This window comes from Panonychus citri, unplaced genomic scaffold (assembly GCF_014898815.1).
Source record: "Panonychus citri isolate SS breed McGregor unplaced genomic scaffold, ASM1489881v1 Contig00118, whole genome shotgun sequence".
Lineage (NCBI taxonomy): Eukaryota > Metazoa > Arthropoda > Arachnida > Trombidiformes > Tetranychidae > Panonychus > Panonychus citri.
In genome coordinates, this window is record NW_026515523.1 from 293,551 (window position 1) to 310,964 (window position 17,414).

General features: G+C 30.8%; 1 protein-coding gene across 1 annotated transcript; it reads right to left on the reverse strand.

The window, feature by feature from the left end:
- Nucleotides 1–621: 621 nt before the first annotated feature.
- LOC128390316 (uncharacterized) lies at nt 622–5,051 on the reverse strand. Its single transcript, XM_053350018.1, has 14 exons — nt 4,844–5,051; nt 4,686–4,753; nt 4,480–4,621; nt 4,081–4,223; nt 3,893–3,986; nt 3,657–3,808; nt 3,455–3,601; nt 3,118–3,360; nt 2,937–3,041; nt 2,798–2,869; nt 2,376–2,718; nt 2,195–2,315; nt 1,401–2,122; nt 622–1,327 (listed from the first exon to the last, which is right to left on the reverse strand). The coding sequence occupies exons 7-14, from the start codon at nt 3,527–3,529 to the stop codon at nt 846–848; spliced, it is 2,163 nt and encodes a 720-aa protein (XP_053205993.1). The 5' UTR covers nt 3,530–3,601; nt 3,657–3,808; nt 3,893–3,986; nt 4,081–4,223; nt 4,480–4,621; nt 4,686–4,753; nt 4,844–5,051; the 3' UTR covers nt 622–845.
- Nucleotides 5,052–17,414: the final 12,363 nt, after the last annotated feature.

Sequence of the window (17,414 nt, forward strand, 5' to 3'; positions counted from 1 at the left end):
TAGATTGCTTTTAATTGTGATCAATGATATCGATTGTTTTTGAAAAATTGATAAGAGAATTGGTAATTAATTTCAAACAGTTTTTTGTTGATAGTCAAAACATTGTCATTACCCATTGAAATTACAGTCAACCAATTTGAGTTGAACCAAATTTCTATTCAGCACAGAGTTGTCTCTATTTGATTTGGATTGGCCATCAACTTATCCATCGGGTTAATCCATTGACTCTAAAAAAGTTGAAACGTTCTTATAATCCAATTTCATAATAATAGAAATGTTTTAATCAACAGAATATTAAAATGAATTATTCTTGTAATGTTATCAGTTAATCATTTCCAGTTGTTCTGTCTCTTAATTGTAGTTAGTCGATTAATCACTTAAACGATATTAATCGAAAGTTTAATTTCCAATGAAAAGTTAAAATAAACTATTAGAAATTGAAACATCACCTTTGTCCGAAATTTCCGCCAGCGATGCTAATGATTAACCCATCAACTAATCCATAGTTAACTATGGATCAGTCAGTCTCAACCAAAAATAGGTAAGTATTAATAATTAAAGTTGAAGGTCTTGAGCCAAATAGACATTTTAATTCAAGACTACTACAATTTATGGTAATAAGAATGTTGCTTCGGAACACTTTTCAAACGCATTCGAAAAGAATATCGAATTGATAATCATTTTCTTCGATATAAAATTTTATAATCAGCTTTTTCATTTTTTCATAAAATATTGTCCAATACTTGTTCTTTTACTGTTTAATTATTTTTTAGCAGTTTAAAGTAAACTGGAATCTAGAAAAAATTAATACAATATAAGAATGATTATTTTTCAATACAGTTTGATCAATTTCTGTTTGTCCATCTGAATATATTAACTTCTTGCTCTGTAGCAGACTCTGAATTCAACTGTCGCGTGATCGTTCCCTTTAATTTTTCATAGATGAGCACCGGGAAAATGAATCCAAACAAAAGTCCAATACTAATGAAAAAAATGATCAAGACGAATGCAGCTCCTCCGTTTATCTTTCCAGTCATAGCTTTTTGATACACATGATTTTTGTCTTTTAGATTTTTGTACTGATAATTTTTACAATCACCTGAATTAATCAAAGTAACTGATTTATCGTTGGTCGAATATTTTGATAAGCTACATGAGCTTATTTCACCATTTTTAGGACAATAGTTAAATGATACACAAGATTCACCAGTATTTGTCCAACTGTGACAAAGAGCAGCACATTGATCCAAATTTAGGTTAACTTCAGTGTGAAAAACTTCAGCAACAATTTTCCGTCCAGTTGATATAAATTGTTGAGAGACTTTCGCTGAAATTACAAAGACATTGATTAATGAAACTAATCATTTTCTCTTCAAAAATATTATATGAATGATACTTACGAATATAAACATTACAATCAGAACTTTCCTGTGATATCGAATCAGTATAAAAGCCACTCAAAGTACAAGAACCACCACATTGTTGGAATGAGAAACACTCATCAGATGAACTGCACATTGAAGCACAATCATCGAGCGGAACATCGATGCTAGTTGATTGTTTAAACTCTCTTGAAGATATCTTAATGTAATCTAATAGTCGGTTCTTTGAGTAGATTTTACAAGATTCATCTTCTGTCGTTCGTTTGGATAAATTAGCATAGATCATATTTGATGTATAACAAGAAGATTTATCTTTATATTGACAATAAACGAAAGTCTCACAAAGATTGACATCATCATGAGCACAAGTACGATAACAATCACCAAGATTCGAAATATCTTTAGCCAATATGACATCAACATCAGTATCTATCAATTTCTTTTCCGATGCAACCAATACGAAAGAGTTTCTATTTTGTTGCAACCCATTAGTTATGTCGACAACTTTTGTGGAACTGTAAAATATGTAAGCTTCACCGGATAGATAAATTTGAAATTTGATATGACGAATAAAATCTTCCAGCTTATCAAGAATAACTTGCTTTTCGAATTGAGAATAACTTGGCGTTGGATAAAATACATCACAAATTGTACCATTTTCATCCTTGACAATCGTTTCCTTAGATTTAATTCGACCGCAAATACTTGACCTTGTGTCTTGATAACAAAATACTATTGCTCTTGGATAGGGAATCCAATGATAAATGAAAAGTTGAATAATTTGCATAGTTTAGGATAATTACAATACTCACTCTGGGTCATAATCGAGTCTAGCTTGTTTGTAAAGACAATCGTCAACTGAATCTGCAGGAACTTGATACAAGCTTGAAACTGTGCTCTGAGATAATTTTATTGTTTCTTTTTGTAAACTATCTGATTGTAAAAAGAAATGAAAAACTTCATTATCTGTGCTTAGTATCAGTTTAAACTCACCTTCAATATTGGGAATTTTCAAAAAGGTCACTAATGCTTTGATATTTCGATCTTCAAAAACGAGATTAATATTAGATATTCTTGCAGGAGAAATATGATTCTGAGTCAATCTATTTTTTATACTCAATTTGAATAAATCATAGCGGTTTTCCGCATACTTTACGCAGTCCACATCTCCGTCATTTTCACAGCGAAAATAAATCGCCAAAGTCTTTCTCTCATTAGAATCCTGGTAACAATCACTGAAGCGCAGAGATAATTCAGCTTCATAATCTTGACCTGACTCCATATTCTCTAACCGATAGTAGTCTTTTGTGGTGGTTTCAATCAATTTATAAGAATCCTAAATGTATTGAAATTGTATATTAGTAACCGTTATATTATATAATAAATGTACTTAGTATTTGGTTCTAGATACTTACGGTGCTCACATCTTTGTAATTACTTGCTGTATCTCTTACAAGAATAAAATCTTTGAATAACTTGGCTCCAGACTAAAAAGAAGCGAGGAAATCAGATGAAACATTAACCTCAAAATGAACGATCAAAATAGTTACTTACTGATTTCACAAAATAATGACTAGTAACAAATTTATCATATTTTTTGCCTTCGAATTCGTAGTAGTAATCAACTCTCTCCCAAACATGAGCTTCATACCCTGATCTCTTTTGGCATTTAATTGGAAAAGAGATGAAATTTGTATTTAGTAGGAAAATTTTTGCTTTAAGATATGAAACATACGATAAAAGTTTTACCAAGATACGAGTATCCATTTAGGTCTCGATAATTAAGAAAACCATATGGAGTGAAAGACCCAAACTTACTTATTCCTGGACTATTTGGACCAATGCCGGAGATCAAACAACGACCCTCTTTTGTTAGGGAATAAATAGTTCCCAAGTTATAATCGTAAAGAGATTCGGTCACAATCCCTTGTTCAATTGTTTTCAAACTTGTAGTAAGATCTTGACTGTTGACAAACATCTAAAAAGATAAGATTTGATTAGATTCAAAAAGAGATTAATAATCATTCAGATCTAAACGAATGAAATTTTATCAGTCAAAGAATTTATTTTACCTGACTCAATGTCATTGACTTTTTGGGTCCATCAACAGTAGTTTTTGCTATAAAATGATAGCTCGATCCCACCATTTCTGGTATCTGAAACCAGTCATAAGATTTTGATGTTATGAGGTTCAAGGGACAACCGATTCCTGGTGTAACCTAAAGGTGATAAATTCTCATAATAACCAATGAAAATGTTTTGTATTCTTCATACCGTTACAACTTTATCAAGCTCTTCCTGTGTTTTAGTAATTGAATAAATATCTAAGTTAACAATTTCACTGGAAGTTATAAGTTCGAAAGATGAATCCAGACCATCGAATTGTAATCGATTGGCTTTTAATATTCCAGGAGAATCTAAATGAGCTTTTTAGAGAATTGGTAATGAGCTAAAGGTAACAAGTAGTTATGCAAGAAACAAAACAAGATTTTCTTGTATAATTTACTTACTTTTGTAATAGTAAATAATATCAAGATTTCTATTGAATGTTTAGTTTGCAGAATGGACCGGAAATCCGTTAATATTTGTATCTTCATCTTGTCTCTATCAATTAACAATTTTCAACACAAGTAAAACACCAATCAAAATGAAAATAAAGTAAAAAGGATTTTGTCAAATCAGGAATTCCAATATTTACCCAGATAAAGTTCTTTCCATTGATTCTGAACACAATCGAAGGTCCCGTCATCAGTAGATGATTAAGAAGAGGATTTGTCGAATCGATGTTGAATAAATGATTATCCCATTTGTTTTTGGAAGTAAATTTACTACATTTTTGATCTGTTGGAACGTAAAAATCATAAGGATACAAAGCCACTCGACTATTTAGTAAAGGTTCAAAAGTTAGAGAAAGTTATCTTTGGTCGAGATACAGTTATTTCAGGGCCGAACAAGGCTTAGAGTCAGTATTCAACAGATTCAAATGCTCTTATACTGTGAATACTGTTTGATATTTGCTCTCTTCTTTTCGCTATTTAGACCTAACCTCTAATGAGTTTAGCTGTAAACCTTTACCGATTATTTTAACAGTACTTACTTTGAATAACTAATCTATCGTGCTCCAATTCACTGGAATAAAAAATATCCACCTTATCATCTCCTGATGATATAGTTATTTTACCACGAACAACTTCACTTGAATGAACGTACTCTCGAATATCGTAAACTCCACCATTTGACTAAATTGAATATTCAATTATTTAACTATTCAACTATTAGACAAGAAAATGAAGATTCACTTACCGAGATTAACTTTGCTTTTATTATCCAATTACCTTTGTCAACTGTCCAGGGGAGATCATAAATAGAATCTAAGATAAACCAAAAATACAGAAATCATATGAAAACTATTCCCAATACACACATTTATTGCATTCGTCACAACTATTATCAAAACTTACCGGTTGATATCCGGGGTATGTTAAAATTTGAGAGAAATATAAAAGTAAACAAATTCATAAACAAAATCATTTTAAAGTACAAAAAGTTACAATAGCGAGTGATTTGAAAAGAAATGATACTTTTTTACCAGTACAAGTTATGCTAATTGACTAATTTCTAATTAAAATGAGTCTTTATTATGATCACAACGTGAGGCTCTTTAGATGTTGGTGTCATCTAATGAATTGGTTACTCCTTTTTGATTATTGTTAATCTTATCACATTTGACCAAAATTATCATAGTGTAACAAATAAACAATCATCTAGAATCATTTTTTCACGATTGTAATCAACAGGTAATTAAATGGCATCATTATGACACCTTTTCAATATTAGACAAGTTATCTGTTGACTACAAATATGTTTACATCAAATCACACAATTTCTTGTTATTATTTATGATTCTTCGAGATAGTCACTTGTTTAGTTCTACTTAATTGGTTATTTACTTGGATCCATTTTAATAGATACGAAATTTCATCAAATAGATTACTTGCAAAGTAATTGCCCATCAAGACTTATCTTAGATTCAATCTTGTGAAACTTTTTATCTCCCATTCTAATTTTATCAATTAGCGCTTGAATTGATTGTTATGTAACCAAACTGGTTACACCACCAGTTTCTTTGTTCAACCAGGTACCACCTCTCACGTGGTACCTGGTTATCCTTATTGGATGAAATTTGAGGAAGAAGATGAAGATAAGGGAGAAGATAATCTCCCTCACTAACCATATAATGGCCAGTTTTCGGCCATTTTAGGTATGGAAAATCGGGGAAAAGTTACCCAAGTGCCGCTCTACTTTTATTAATAAAGTGTTTATGTGGCAATTAATTGCAATAGTTTTATAATAGTTATTTTCTTTCCATATTGGAGGTCCCACCGAGATCTATTTGTTGTGTGATTCATTAAAAATTTAAAAAAAATGATCTTACATTAGTAATATTTACTACGTAACAAAATCAGTGGTGTTAATATAAAAGTGACATTATATTAGTTAAAACCTAAGTGAAACAACAACTGTAACAGATACAAAGTGACTCGAATAGAGTAATCAAAGGACAAACTGATTAAATGAATAAAGTGTTGTAATCAGTTAAACAACTGATCTTGTAACAAAATTTAGTTAAATTAAAAGTACTTTAAATTCATTTAAAGTGGAATTGGTTAATCCAACCTTACAACCTTGCGGATAGATCAAGGAGTGGAAATTCTACTCATCACCTTTCTGGTTCCATATTTGTTGATTGAGTATATATAGCTTACATTGTCAATTAAATAAACTTAATAAAATATCAAATTAAATCAATCAGACAAAAAAAAATCAAAAAGAAAATCCATTTTTCTTCAACCCAACCTGGTAACCATTATCAAAGGAGATCAAATTGAAAGGAAAAGATAAGTGCTGTTTTTATACATTTCATATTTCATATTCATATTTTAAACTTAATCTGGTTTTACCTTTAAAATACATTTCACTTCCATTTTAATAAGTACAAGAGAAATCAAACCACCTAATATTTTCACTTTTTGTAAGATGAGAGTAATTGTTTAAGCAAGACTCAAGTGACCAAATTACGATATTCATTAGGAAAGTGTATTCCAGTTTGTTTCTTCCACTTTTGAACTGCATTTTCTTTATTTTCTCTCTGAACTTTACAAAATAAGGTCGTTCAAGATCAAACCAATTATAAAAGACACAAATAAGAGATTTTCACCTTTAGAAACAAGAAAAATCAATGATCAAATTTTGTGTTTGATTTAATTCTTTCTCAGGTTTGACCAGTCAAAATTGTTGAGATAATTTCTTCAAGTATTTGTCATCTGTGACCAATTAAAAGCTGCTAAGATTATTTGTCATCTTTACTTTATCAACTACAATTGACGAGAATCAATCCTGTTTTAATCGATTTTGTGTAATAATGAATTTCCTGTTAAAATTTTATTTTTTTTACTCACTCTTATCATATATGTCTGAAGATCAAACACAGTTAATTATTGATTGAATTAGCCTTTTCGAGCAAAATATAAGCAAAATAACGACGACCTAGAATTAAAATAGTCCAATACGAATCCAATACAAGTAGCAGTTACCTCGTTTTTTTTTTGACGTTATAAGACCCAAATAAAATACATTTCTCAGTAAGATCCAATTAATTCATCTATAAATAAACCTTGAGAAACAGTAATTTAAAATTTACTCAAACAAAAATCAGATATAACAAGTGAACTGTACAATGATTGAACTAACCAACCATAACTAAAGTTAATTATCTATCTTTTCAAATTGAATTGAACTTTACAACAATCGATCAATCAACATTAATCAAAATAAAATCATTGAAGCAAAACAATAATTAACTTCAACAATTGAATGAAAAAAATTAAAATCATTGAATCAAAACAACAATAAACTTCAACAATTGAATGAAAGGAATAAAATCATTGAATCAAAGCAACAATCAACTTCAACAATTGAATGAAAGAAATATAATCCTTGAATCAGAACAGCAATTATTTTCAACAATTGAATGAAAGGAATAAAATCATTGAATCAAAGCAACAATCAACTTCAACAATTGAATGAAAGAAATATAATCCTTGAATCAGAACATCAATTATTTTCAACAATTGAATGAAAGGAATAATCATTGAATCAAAGCAACAATTAACTTCAACAATTGAATGAAAGAATAAAATCATTTGATCAAAATAATAATTACGGTCCACAATTTACTGAAAAGAATTTAATCATTGAATTAAAACCACAATTAATTTCAAAAATTGAATTGAAATTAACAATTGAAAGCACTCAACCATAATTAAAGGTAACATTATTGAACTGTTGAATTTAATTGCATTCAATAACAACTGAAAACACTCAACTATAATTAAAGTTAACCGTATTGAACTTTTAAATTTAATTATACTTGATAACAATTGAAAACACTCAACCATAATAAAAGGTAAAGTTATTGAACTTTTTGAATTAAATCGTACTTGATAACAAATTGAAAGCACTCAACCATAATTAAATGAAAAGTTATTGAACAATTGAACTGAATTGAAACCAATTAATCAAGGTCTAATTATTCAAACAATTAAATTGAATTTAGTTAAAATCGATTAATGATAATCAAAGTATAATTAACCTAAATTGAAGTGAAACCATAATTAAAACTAATCAGAATCAAAATATTGAAATTTTCCCTTTGATCAAAAGTCTCTTTCTTCTCTCTCTTTTGAATTTAGTTCTCTTTCTTTTAAATTTCAAGTCTCTTTCTTCTCTCTCTTTTGAATTTAGTTCTCTTTCTTTTAATTTCAAGTCTCTTTCTCTTCTCTTTTGAATTTAGCTCTCTTCTTTTAAATTTCAAGTCTCTTTCTTCTCTCTCTTTTGAATTTAGTTCTATTCCTTTTAATTTCAATTCTCTTTCTTCTCTTTTGAATTTAGTTCTCTTTCTTTTAATTTCAAGTCTCTTTCTTCTCTCTCTTTTGAATTTAGTTCTCTTTCTTTTAATTTCAAGTCTCTTTCTTCTCTCTCTTTTGAATTTAGCTCTCTTTCTTTTAAATTTCAAGTCTCTTTCTTCTCTCTCTTTTGAATTTAGTTCTATTCCTTTTAATTTCAATTCTCTTTCTTCTCTCTTTTTGAATTTAGTTCTCTTTCTTTTAATTTCAAGTCTCTTTCTTCTCTCTCTTTTGAATTTAGTTCTATTTCTTTAAATTTCAAGTCTCTTTCTTCTCTCTCTTTTGAATTCAGCTCTCTTTCTTTTAAATTTCAAGTCTCTTTCTTATCTCTCTTTTGAATTCAGCTCTCTTTCTTTTAAATTTCAAGTCTCTTTCTTATCTCTCTTTGAATTTAATTATATTCCTTTTAATTAAGTTTTTCCTCTCTTCTAATTATGTGTAAAACATTTTGTTTGTTTTTTTGTTTAATTATTATCTTTTGGTGATATGAACAATAATGATCATTATTTAAATATAGAGGAACAAGAAGAAATACAATTAATATTCGGAATTAAATTTAGAGACTCTACAATCAAAATATTACAACTATTAAGTTTTCTCTCTCCATTAATTATATTACTAATTTGGTTTATCTTTAAATTACATCAATTATACATTGAAACTCACTTCTCACCTTAACTATGGATGATCAACCTCTATTAACAACCCCGGTGCTGGGGATTGGTAGAGAGAAGAAGAACAAATTAAATTCTACAGTAAATCAACAATTACATATTCCTAATTTCTCCGGTGATGGGGATGAGGATTTACTAGATTGGCTTGATCATTTTGAATCAGCTGCAGTTGCTCTTGATTGGGATGAAGAGATCAAACTAAAAGCTTTACCTGCTTATTTAACTGGTACCGCTAGTAGGTGGTACCGATGTAGAATCAAACCTTTAACTGGTGATAATATTCCTAGAACTTTTGAAGATTTGAAAGTCAAATTGGTTTCAGATTTAGCTCCTTCAGGTTACCGAAAAAATTTAATTAAAGAGTTAAATAATAAGAAACAACGTTCAGATCAATCAGCTATTTCTTACTCTTACGAGGTTCGAGATCTATGTAGAAGAATCAACCCAGATATGCAAGAAGAATTAGTAAATAGCTTCATCGACAGAGGTTTAAAATCAAACATTCGAACTAGATTAGATTTACTGACAGCTGATTCTACCTCTGACTTTATTACTAAAGTAACATTAGCTGAACGATCAACATTATCAAAAGATGATGATTTAACTGAATCCGAAGAGAATGAACAGTTAAAAAATACAATAACGGCGTTATCACAACATTTACAACAAATTACCGAAAGATTAGACTGTTTAACTTTCCAACAAGATATGAAAAAGCGAGAGAGGGACAACTATCGTAATCGAAATGATTATGGAAATAGTAATTATCGAAATGATAACTATCGAACTGAAAATTATCGAAATACAAATGTTTATCGTGGTAACTATCGAAATAATTATAGAATGAATAACTATCGACAAAGTAATCAAACAAGCGATAATAATCAACCAATCATATGTTATGGTTGCAATGAGCCTGGACATAAAAGAAATGAATGTCCCCGAAGAGTGGACAGACCTCGAGATGATCAAAAAAGTATCGGATGGGCAACTCAAGGTCCATCAACATCTAAAGATGATAATTGGAGAAAAATCAATCACAAGATAATAGAAAACAACCTTGGTTTTAAACAGAAATTTAAGTAGATCACCCCTCGTTCGATGCGTCCACCTCGACCAGACGAATATCAAATTACCCTCAATCAACCACACCAAAATCGATCTTTAAGTCCCCGACCTAGAGGACGACCACGACAAAACTCTCCTCACCCCCAAGGTAGAGGAAGACCAAGATCAAGATCAAGATCACCATCAAGTGACAAAAGAACTAAAGTAGTTAAAACAGTTTATACTGAATATGGTGATGATGATGAAACAAAAATTTCCAGTTCAATCATTTCAAACTTATTCAAAGAAAAATCACTTAATATTTACGAAAGCAAAATTAAGGAAAAGTAGAATGTTTGGTCGATACTGGGGCTGAAGTCTCATTACTTTCTAAACACTTAGCTCAAAAGTTGTCACTAGATTATCACAACTATAAAGGTCCAATCCATCTAACCACTGAAATCAACCACTAAAAGTAATTGGTGAAACTTATATTAAATTAGAGATTCCCGATGGTCCAACAAAATAGAAATTAAATCACCTATGATTATTGTTGATACTTTGCCGTCAGGAATTGAGGCCATCATCGGACAAAATATTTTAGAAAAGGAAAATTTTCATTGATTGTAAACGAAGAATTAATCATTCCATTGAACCCAAAAGGAAAATTTGAAACCATAGATTTAAATTTTAAATCAAACACAAAGCAATTAACAGCATCATCAATCGTCTCATCTAATTATGATTCGAATCAAATACAATCATCATCAAATACACAATTAATCACAAGAAGTGACTATTCATCAACAATTAGTTTATCTTCATTATTTTCAGTCTCCGGTGATGGGGAAGAAAATTTCGTTGATGAAGAAATTCATATTAATAATATAATCAATGACTTAAAACTTGAAGTGAACAGTGAAATCCAACCAACAACTCGAGATAAATTAAATAAATTAATAATTAAATATCGAAGTGTCTTTGCTGCCACATCCAAAGAGTTAGGATTCTCTAATGTTTATGCTCACTCAATTGATACTGGAAATCATCCTCAATATCTCAAAAACCTTATCGAATGTCAGATTTAAAAAGAAAAGTAGCAGAAGCTTCAATTAATGAATTAATAGATGATGGAATTGTTATCCCATCCTGCTCACCTTGGTAATCACCAATTGTATTAGTATCAAAAAAGGGAACCACAGAAATGCGATTGTGTGTAGACTATAGAAAATTAAATGAGATAACTGTTAAAGATAAATTTCCATTACCAAATATTCAAGATTATCTTGATAGTTTAAGAGGAATGAAATTTTATTCATTATTAGACTTAAGATCAGGTTATCATCAAATGGCAATGGATCCAAAGGATCAGCCTAAGACAGCATTTGTCACTCCAAGTGGGTTGTACGAATACACTAGATTACCATTTGGATTAGCAAATGGACCTTCATCATTTATGAGGATGATGACTATTGTTTTGAGTGGATTAATTTATAATACTTGTTTAGTTTTTATTGATGATTTATTAATTTATTCAGAAAATGAAGAAGAACATTTAAGTAAATTAGAATTAATATTTACGAGACTCCAGAATGCAGGGTTAACTTTAAAACCTAATAAATGTTCATTTTTGAAAAAGAAAATTCTATTCTTAGGACACGTGATTAGTGAGAATGGTCAACAAGTTGACCCAGAAAAATAAAAAGTTCAACAATTTCCTACTCTAGGACAGTTAGAGATATAAAATCTTTTGTTGCTTTATGCTCTTATTATCGAAGATTCATAAAGACTTCGCTAACATCGCCGACCTCTCACTAACTTAACAAGATTTTACTTTTGATTGGGGGCCAGAACAAGAAAACGCTTTTAATGAGTTGAAATTTAAATTAACAACACCACCAGTTCTTGCTCATTATGATCCAGCAAAAGAAACTCAATTGCAGTGGACGCCTCAGGTTATGGTCTCGAGCAATTCTCTTACAAAGGATGATAATGGTTATCACCCTGTTGGATTCGCCTCCCGAATATTAAGAGGAGCAGAGTTACATTATCCAGTATCTGATAAGGAATGCTTGGCCATCGTTTGGGCAGTACAAAATTCAAGTCTATTTAGAGAATTAAATTTGAAGTAAACTGATCATTGTGCCTTATGCCACATTCATTCAAAAGATCCTCGCTCGCTTACAGCGATATGCAATGGCGCTCAATCATTTGATTTTCAGTTAAATATAAATCAGGGAAAATTCATGCTGATGCCGATTGTTTATCACGATATCCTGTGGATGATATTGTTTATGATAATCAAAAGGATGAATGTGAAGAGTTGTTCACATTACTAGTTAACCAAATTATTGAAGATAAAATAGATCTAGTTGATGAACAACGAAGAGATCAACGAATCATTAAAATAATTGAACAATTAGAAAACTTTTCTCATTTAGATCCCAAAGAAAGGAAATTAATTTCTAAATACAGAATCCGAGAGAATTTACTATACCGATTAACAATTAACCATTATGGAGAGAGTTGGAATATAGTTATTCCTAAAAGATTAATTAAGCAAATTTTGCAAGAATATCATGATTCGGTCTTGTCCGGTCACCCAGGGATCTTTTCTACTTACAATAAAATTAAACAACATTATTGGTGGCCCCAGATGAGTAGAGATGTAACCAATTACGTTCGAAGCTGTCTAATTTGTCAATTAGATAAAAGAGGAAGTGGAACCTTAGAAGCTCCGTTAAAATCAATAATTGTTAATAATGCATTCGAGAAAATTGGAATCGATTTAATCGGTCCTTCCCAACATCTAAGAAAAACAATTATATTATAGTGTGTACCGATTACTTTACAAGATGGGTAGAGGTTGCAGCAATCAAAGATATGACCGCTGAATCAACAGCGACTTTCCTAATTAACTCGGTCTTCCTCAGACATGGTTGCCCTAGAACAATTGTCTCAGATCAAGGTAGAAATTTTATATCTTCAGTGGTTGAACAAATTAGATTATTCTTCCAAAGTAAATGGTCATTTTCAACTGCCTATCATCCAGCAACAAATGGATTAACAGAAAAAGTAAATCAAACATTGTGTTCAATGTTAACTCATTATTGTAAAAAAGAAAACACTCAAAAGTGGAGCGAGTTAATCCCGGTGCTGGGATTCGCTTATAACTCGAGTGTAAATCAATCCACGAAAGCCTCTCCTTTTTATTTACTATATGGTCGTCAACCAACCTTACCCATTGATATTATAATTAACAACCAGACATTTAAACAATTACCATCTAATTTAAAATCAACAATCAAAAAATGGCCTGAGATTTATGATCAAGCAAAACTTTACTCATTGAACTCAAAAGAAAATCAAAAAATTCAACATGATCGGAAGAAATTACGAACCTATCAAGTAGGAGATGAAGTAATGTACAAGCAATTTCAGGGACCAAAGAAACTGAAGCAAAAATTTAAAGGACCATATAAAGTGATAGAAAAACAAGGAGAAACCACTTATAAAATATTACGAACTGATAAAAAAGAAAAAATAAGACGAGCCCATAGTAATCAACTCAAGCCGTACTTTCATAGAAATTTAATTAATTTAGTAACAATCTTAAGCATACTTACACGAATTGAGATGTTAGAGATCTCTCCTTTTATCTCTGGTGAACCTATTCTATGGAGAAAAACTGAATATCACCCAAGAAAATCAGCTCAACAAGTCTCTGTCATACTAGCATTTTCAAACCCATGTAAAGAAATCCCAATTGTTCTAAAAACAGACAAGGAAAGAAATGAATCCATTACATGTGAGTATAATCCAGCCATGTGTAAATATGTAAGGAAAATTCTGGACAAATTTGAAGAACATTGTTCATCATTTATTGATGAAAATTACATAAATCCTATTCGTAATATACCGAATGTAACAACCAAACCAGAAGAAAATATTATAAAAATAAGACGAGAAATAATCACTGGAACTGTAGCCACCACAATAGTTGGTGGAATAGTAATTAGTGGCGTTAACTATTTATATAAACACATTTTCAATCCCGAAATAGAAATACAACCAGTACTAACATCCATCGCAGAGTCTAACCAAGAATATAAGAAGCTGATAAAAAAGCAGTTTGAACAATTACATAATGTAAGCCAACAACTGTTTCTAATTTCTTTCGATGTGAATCAACTGCCTCAATATTTACCGTTAATAACATTTCAAGCCGCCGATACAGTAACGCAAGCAAATAACCAGCTTAATCAATCAAAACATTTTAATGAAACAATTAGAAAGCTAAACCAAGGATTGATAAGTTTCTTTAAATACTTCAAAATTATTTTACCCTGCACCAGAATGTTCATTAGATGAAATTGAAAATGTTAATGTAAATGTATACAATAACGAAAGATTTCCAACATTAATGGTAAATTTTACAACATTTTACGAGATACCACTAACCAAATATTTCAAGCAGATGCATTTACATTATATAATAATAATACACACACTTGTAAAGTTACATATAAAGGTCCAGAATATGTATTAGTCAACATCACCGATTATCGATTCTGTGAGATTAGCGAGAAGGACTTGAAAGGTCATAATCCTATTTTTAAGAAAGTATCGAATTGTAAAGAAAACTTGAAGAAAATTGAGCTTTGGAAGAATGAAGTTTGTTTCAGCAATAGCCCTAATGTTACCACATACGCAGAAACGATTCAAGTTAAACAAATGGGAGAGCAGTATTTAATACATTGTGCAGGACACAATTACTTTATATAGTAATATTAAATATATTTGTCCAAATAATGTGATAAGATTATCAAAATATACTAATTTTACTATCGATGACCTAGAATATACAGTTCAAAAGTTCCAAATTCATAGTCAAGGTTCACCGGTATCAGAACATACACATGCAATCAATTTACGATTAACTCAACCATCGGCTAAAGAATTACAAATTGAACCACTTGATTTCATTAATCGATGAAGCTCAAGAGAAAATTGAAACAAGTATCAATCATCTTAAAATCAATTGGAAAATGAATGTACCAATGTGGATTTGGATACTTATTAGTATTACCATCAGCTTCTTGTGTTGTGTTATTGGTTGTAGATTAATCCCTTATCCAAAAAGATCAATCAACTCTGTGATAGTAAATAGAGAAAATAAGGAAAATAAGGACATTATTATACCTTTACATCAGTGTTATTAATACAAATAAAATCAATGCTCCGGTGCTGGGGCAAGTTTTCGAAATTCTCGAGTGATGGAGATAAAATTACTAATGATAATGATAATTTACTTGGTGATGGATGTACAATTAACTAAATAAAAATGTTCTTTTCACCCGGTGATTGGGTTTTTGAAATCCTATTGATAAAATTTTAATTAACCCGGTGATTGGGTATTGAAATTCAAATTTATGATAAATTTCAATCAACCCGGTGATGGGTAATTTATTACTTATTATTCAAAACTCCGGTGATTTGGGGTAGATGAATAATTGAAGTTTTCTTCTTTCTTTTCTTTATTTTACAATTAGGATGGAAGAAGACGATTGGAATGCAACAAATGCTCCTCCAGATCCAAAGCTAATCGCTTTCCAAAAGAAGATGGAAAATTTACAACTAAAAAATACCGGTCCAGGTTTCTTCATTTCTTCAAAACAACGAAAGAAAAATCATAATGAGTACACAAATCAAATCAAGCCAATTTCACCGAGTACAGTATTCAGAAAATGTTATCTGATTTTGTCGATCTTCGCCACTAAATACACTAATTACTATGGCCATGTTTGGAGACCGGAGTTAGTATCACCTGATTATGATATATGTGGTACCCCAAAAGAAATGAACAAATTTACAAAATTAACAGTTACAGCGACTCACTCGGATAAATTACAAACCGCTCACCAAAACCTATTGTCTTATACCAGAAAACTGAATTATCAAAATAGTAGAAACTCTACAAAAATCAACCTTATTGACTTGCCAGAAAGACATTGCTCCTTATGCTTCCGCTTTAATCACACTAAGATTAATTGTGAATACTGCTCATACTGTAGTGAACCTGGTCACTTGAGGAAAAATTGTCCTGATTTACCTTTTAAAACTGACCAACAAGTGAATATTAATACCGTGATAAAAACTAGCCCATCCAAATATTCCTATGCACGAGAACAACGGCGAGTTAAACGCAGAAAATTAAGGGAAGCATATGGAGGTAAACCATTTTGGAAAAATCTTAATAATCCAATACCTGAACATTTAGAAAAATATGTTCCAATTGGTCCAAGAAATAATAAAAAAGAAACATTATCTCTCGACATCGAAGGTGACGGAAATAATGGTGTAGGAAGTGTTCATTTATCAGGATGGTTTGGAAATGAAATTCGAATACAAACGGTATATTATGCTCAGGTTAAAAACACTACAATATCAAACCCTAATACTCGAATTACCGGATTACAAATTAATGACCTAGCTACAGGGTTAAGTCTTGACGAGATATGTATGCAAGTACGAGAATTGGCCATCGGAAGACGATTATTAACCCAAGGAAAGGATGATCTAAATAAACTTGAATTGACACCATCAAAATTAAAAGCTTCATTCATCCAACACGTTGATTTACAAGACCTTTGGCCTGGGTTACAACCAATAGGACTAGTTTCATTGGATAAGTTCTTATTTTTTAATCATCAAAAATTACGTAGAGATGATGATAAACATGTAACCATTGGACATTCCCCTGAGAGAGATGCTCGAGTCACTCTTAAAGCGTACATCGAATTACAAAAGATGAAAGATAAAAATATTCCTATACCCACAGCTGAAGTCGTTCGAGACATGGTAAAAGCAGGGCAAAATATTCATCACTGGCTCCAATTACATTCAAATAATCCGATCGAAATAATCACTCTAGACTGATACGTCTGTCAACCTTAATTGTATTAACTCTGTATTTTAATATCGTTTACTTTTTTTATATACTTTGTAAATAATGTCCGGTGATGGATAATATTATATTAATTAATTTCCTAATAATTGTAAATCAACGGGGACGTTGATACTTTCTATGTACGAAGAACTGTAAACTGGTTACACCACCAGTTCTTTGTTCAACCAGGTACCACCTCTCACGTGGTACCTGGTTATCCTTATGGATGAAATTTGAGGAAGAAGATGAAGATAAGGGAAGATAATCTCCTCACTAACCATATAATGGCCAGTTTTCGGCCATTTTAGGTATGGAAAATCAAGGAAAAGTTACCCAAGTGCCGCTCTACTTTTATTAATAAAGTGTTTATGTGGCAATTAATTGCAATAGTTTTATA

Coding starts and splice junctions, on each gene's coding strand:
- LOC128390316 (XM_053350018.1), bottom strand. CDS start 3,529: ATGGTGGGATCGAGCTATCATTTTATAGCAAAAACTACTGTTGATGGA. Junction 2,719..2,797: donor ATTACAAAGATGTGAGCACC/GTAAGTATCTAG, acceptor CAATACATTTAG/GATTCTTATAAATTGATTGA. Junction 2,123..2,194: donor AGACTCGATTATGACCCAGA/GTGAGTATTGTA, acceptor TCCCTATCCAAG/AGCAATAGTATTTTGTTATC.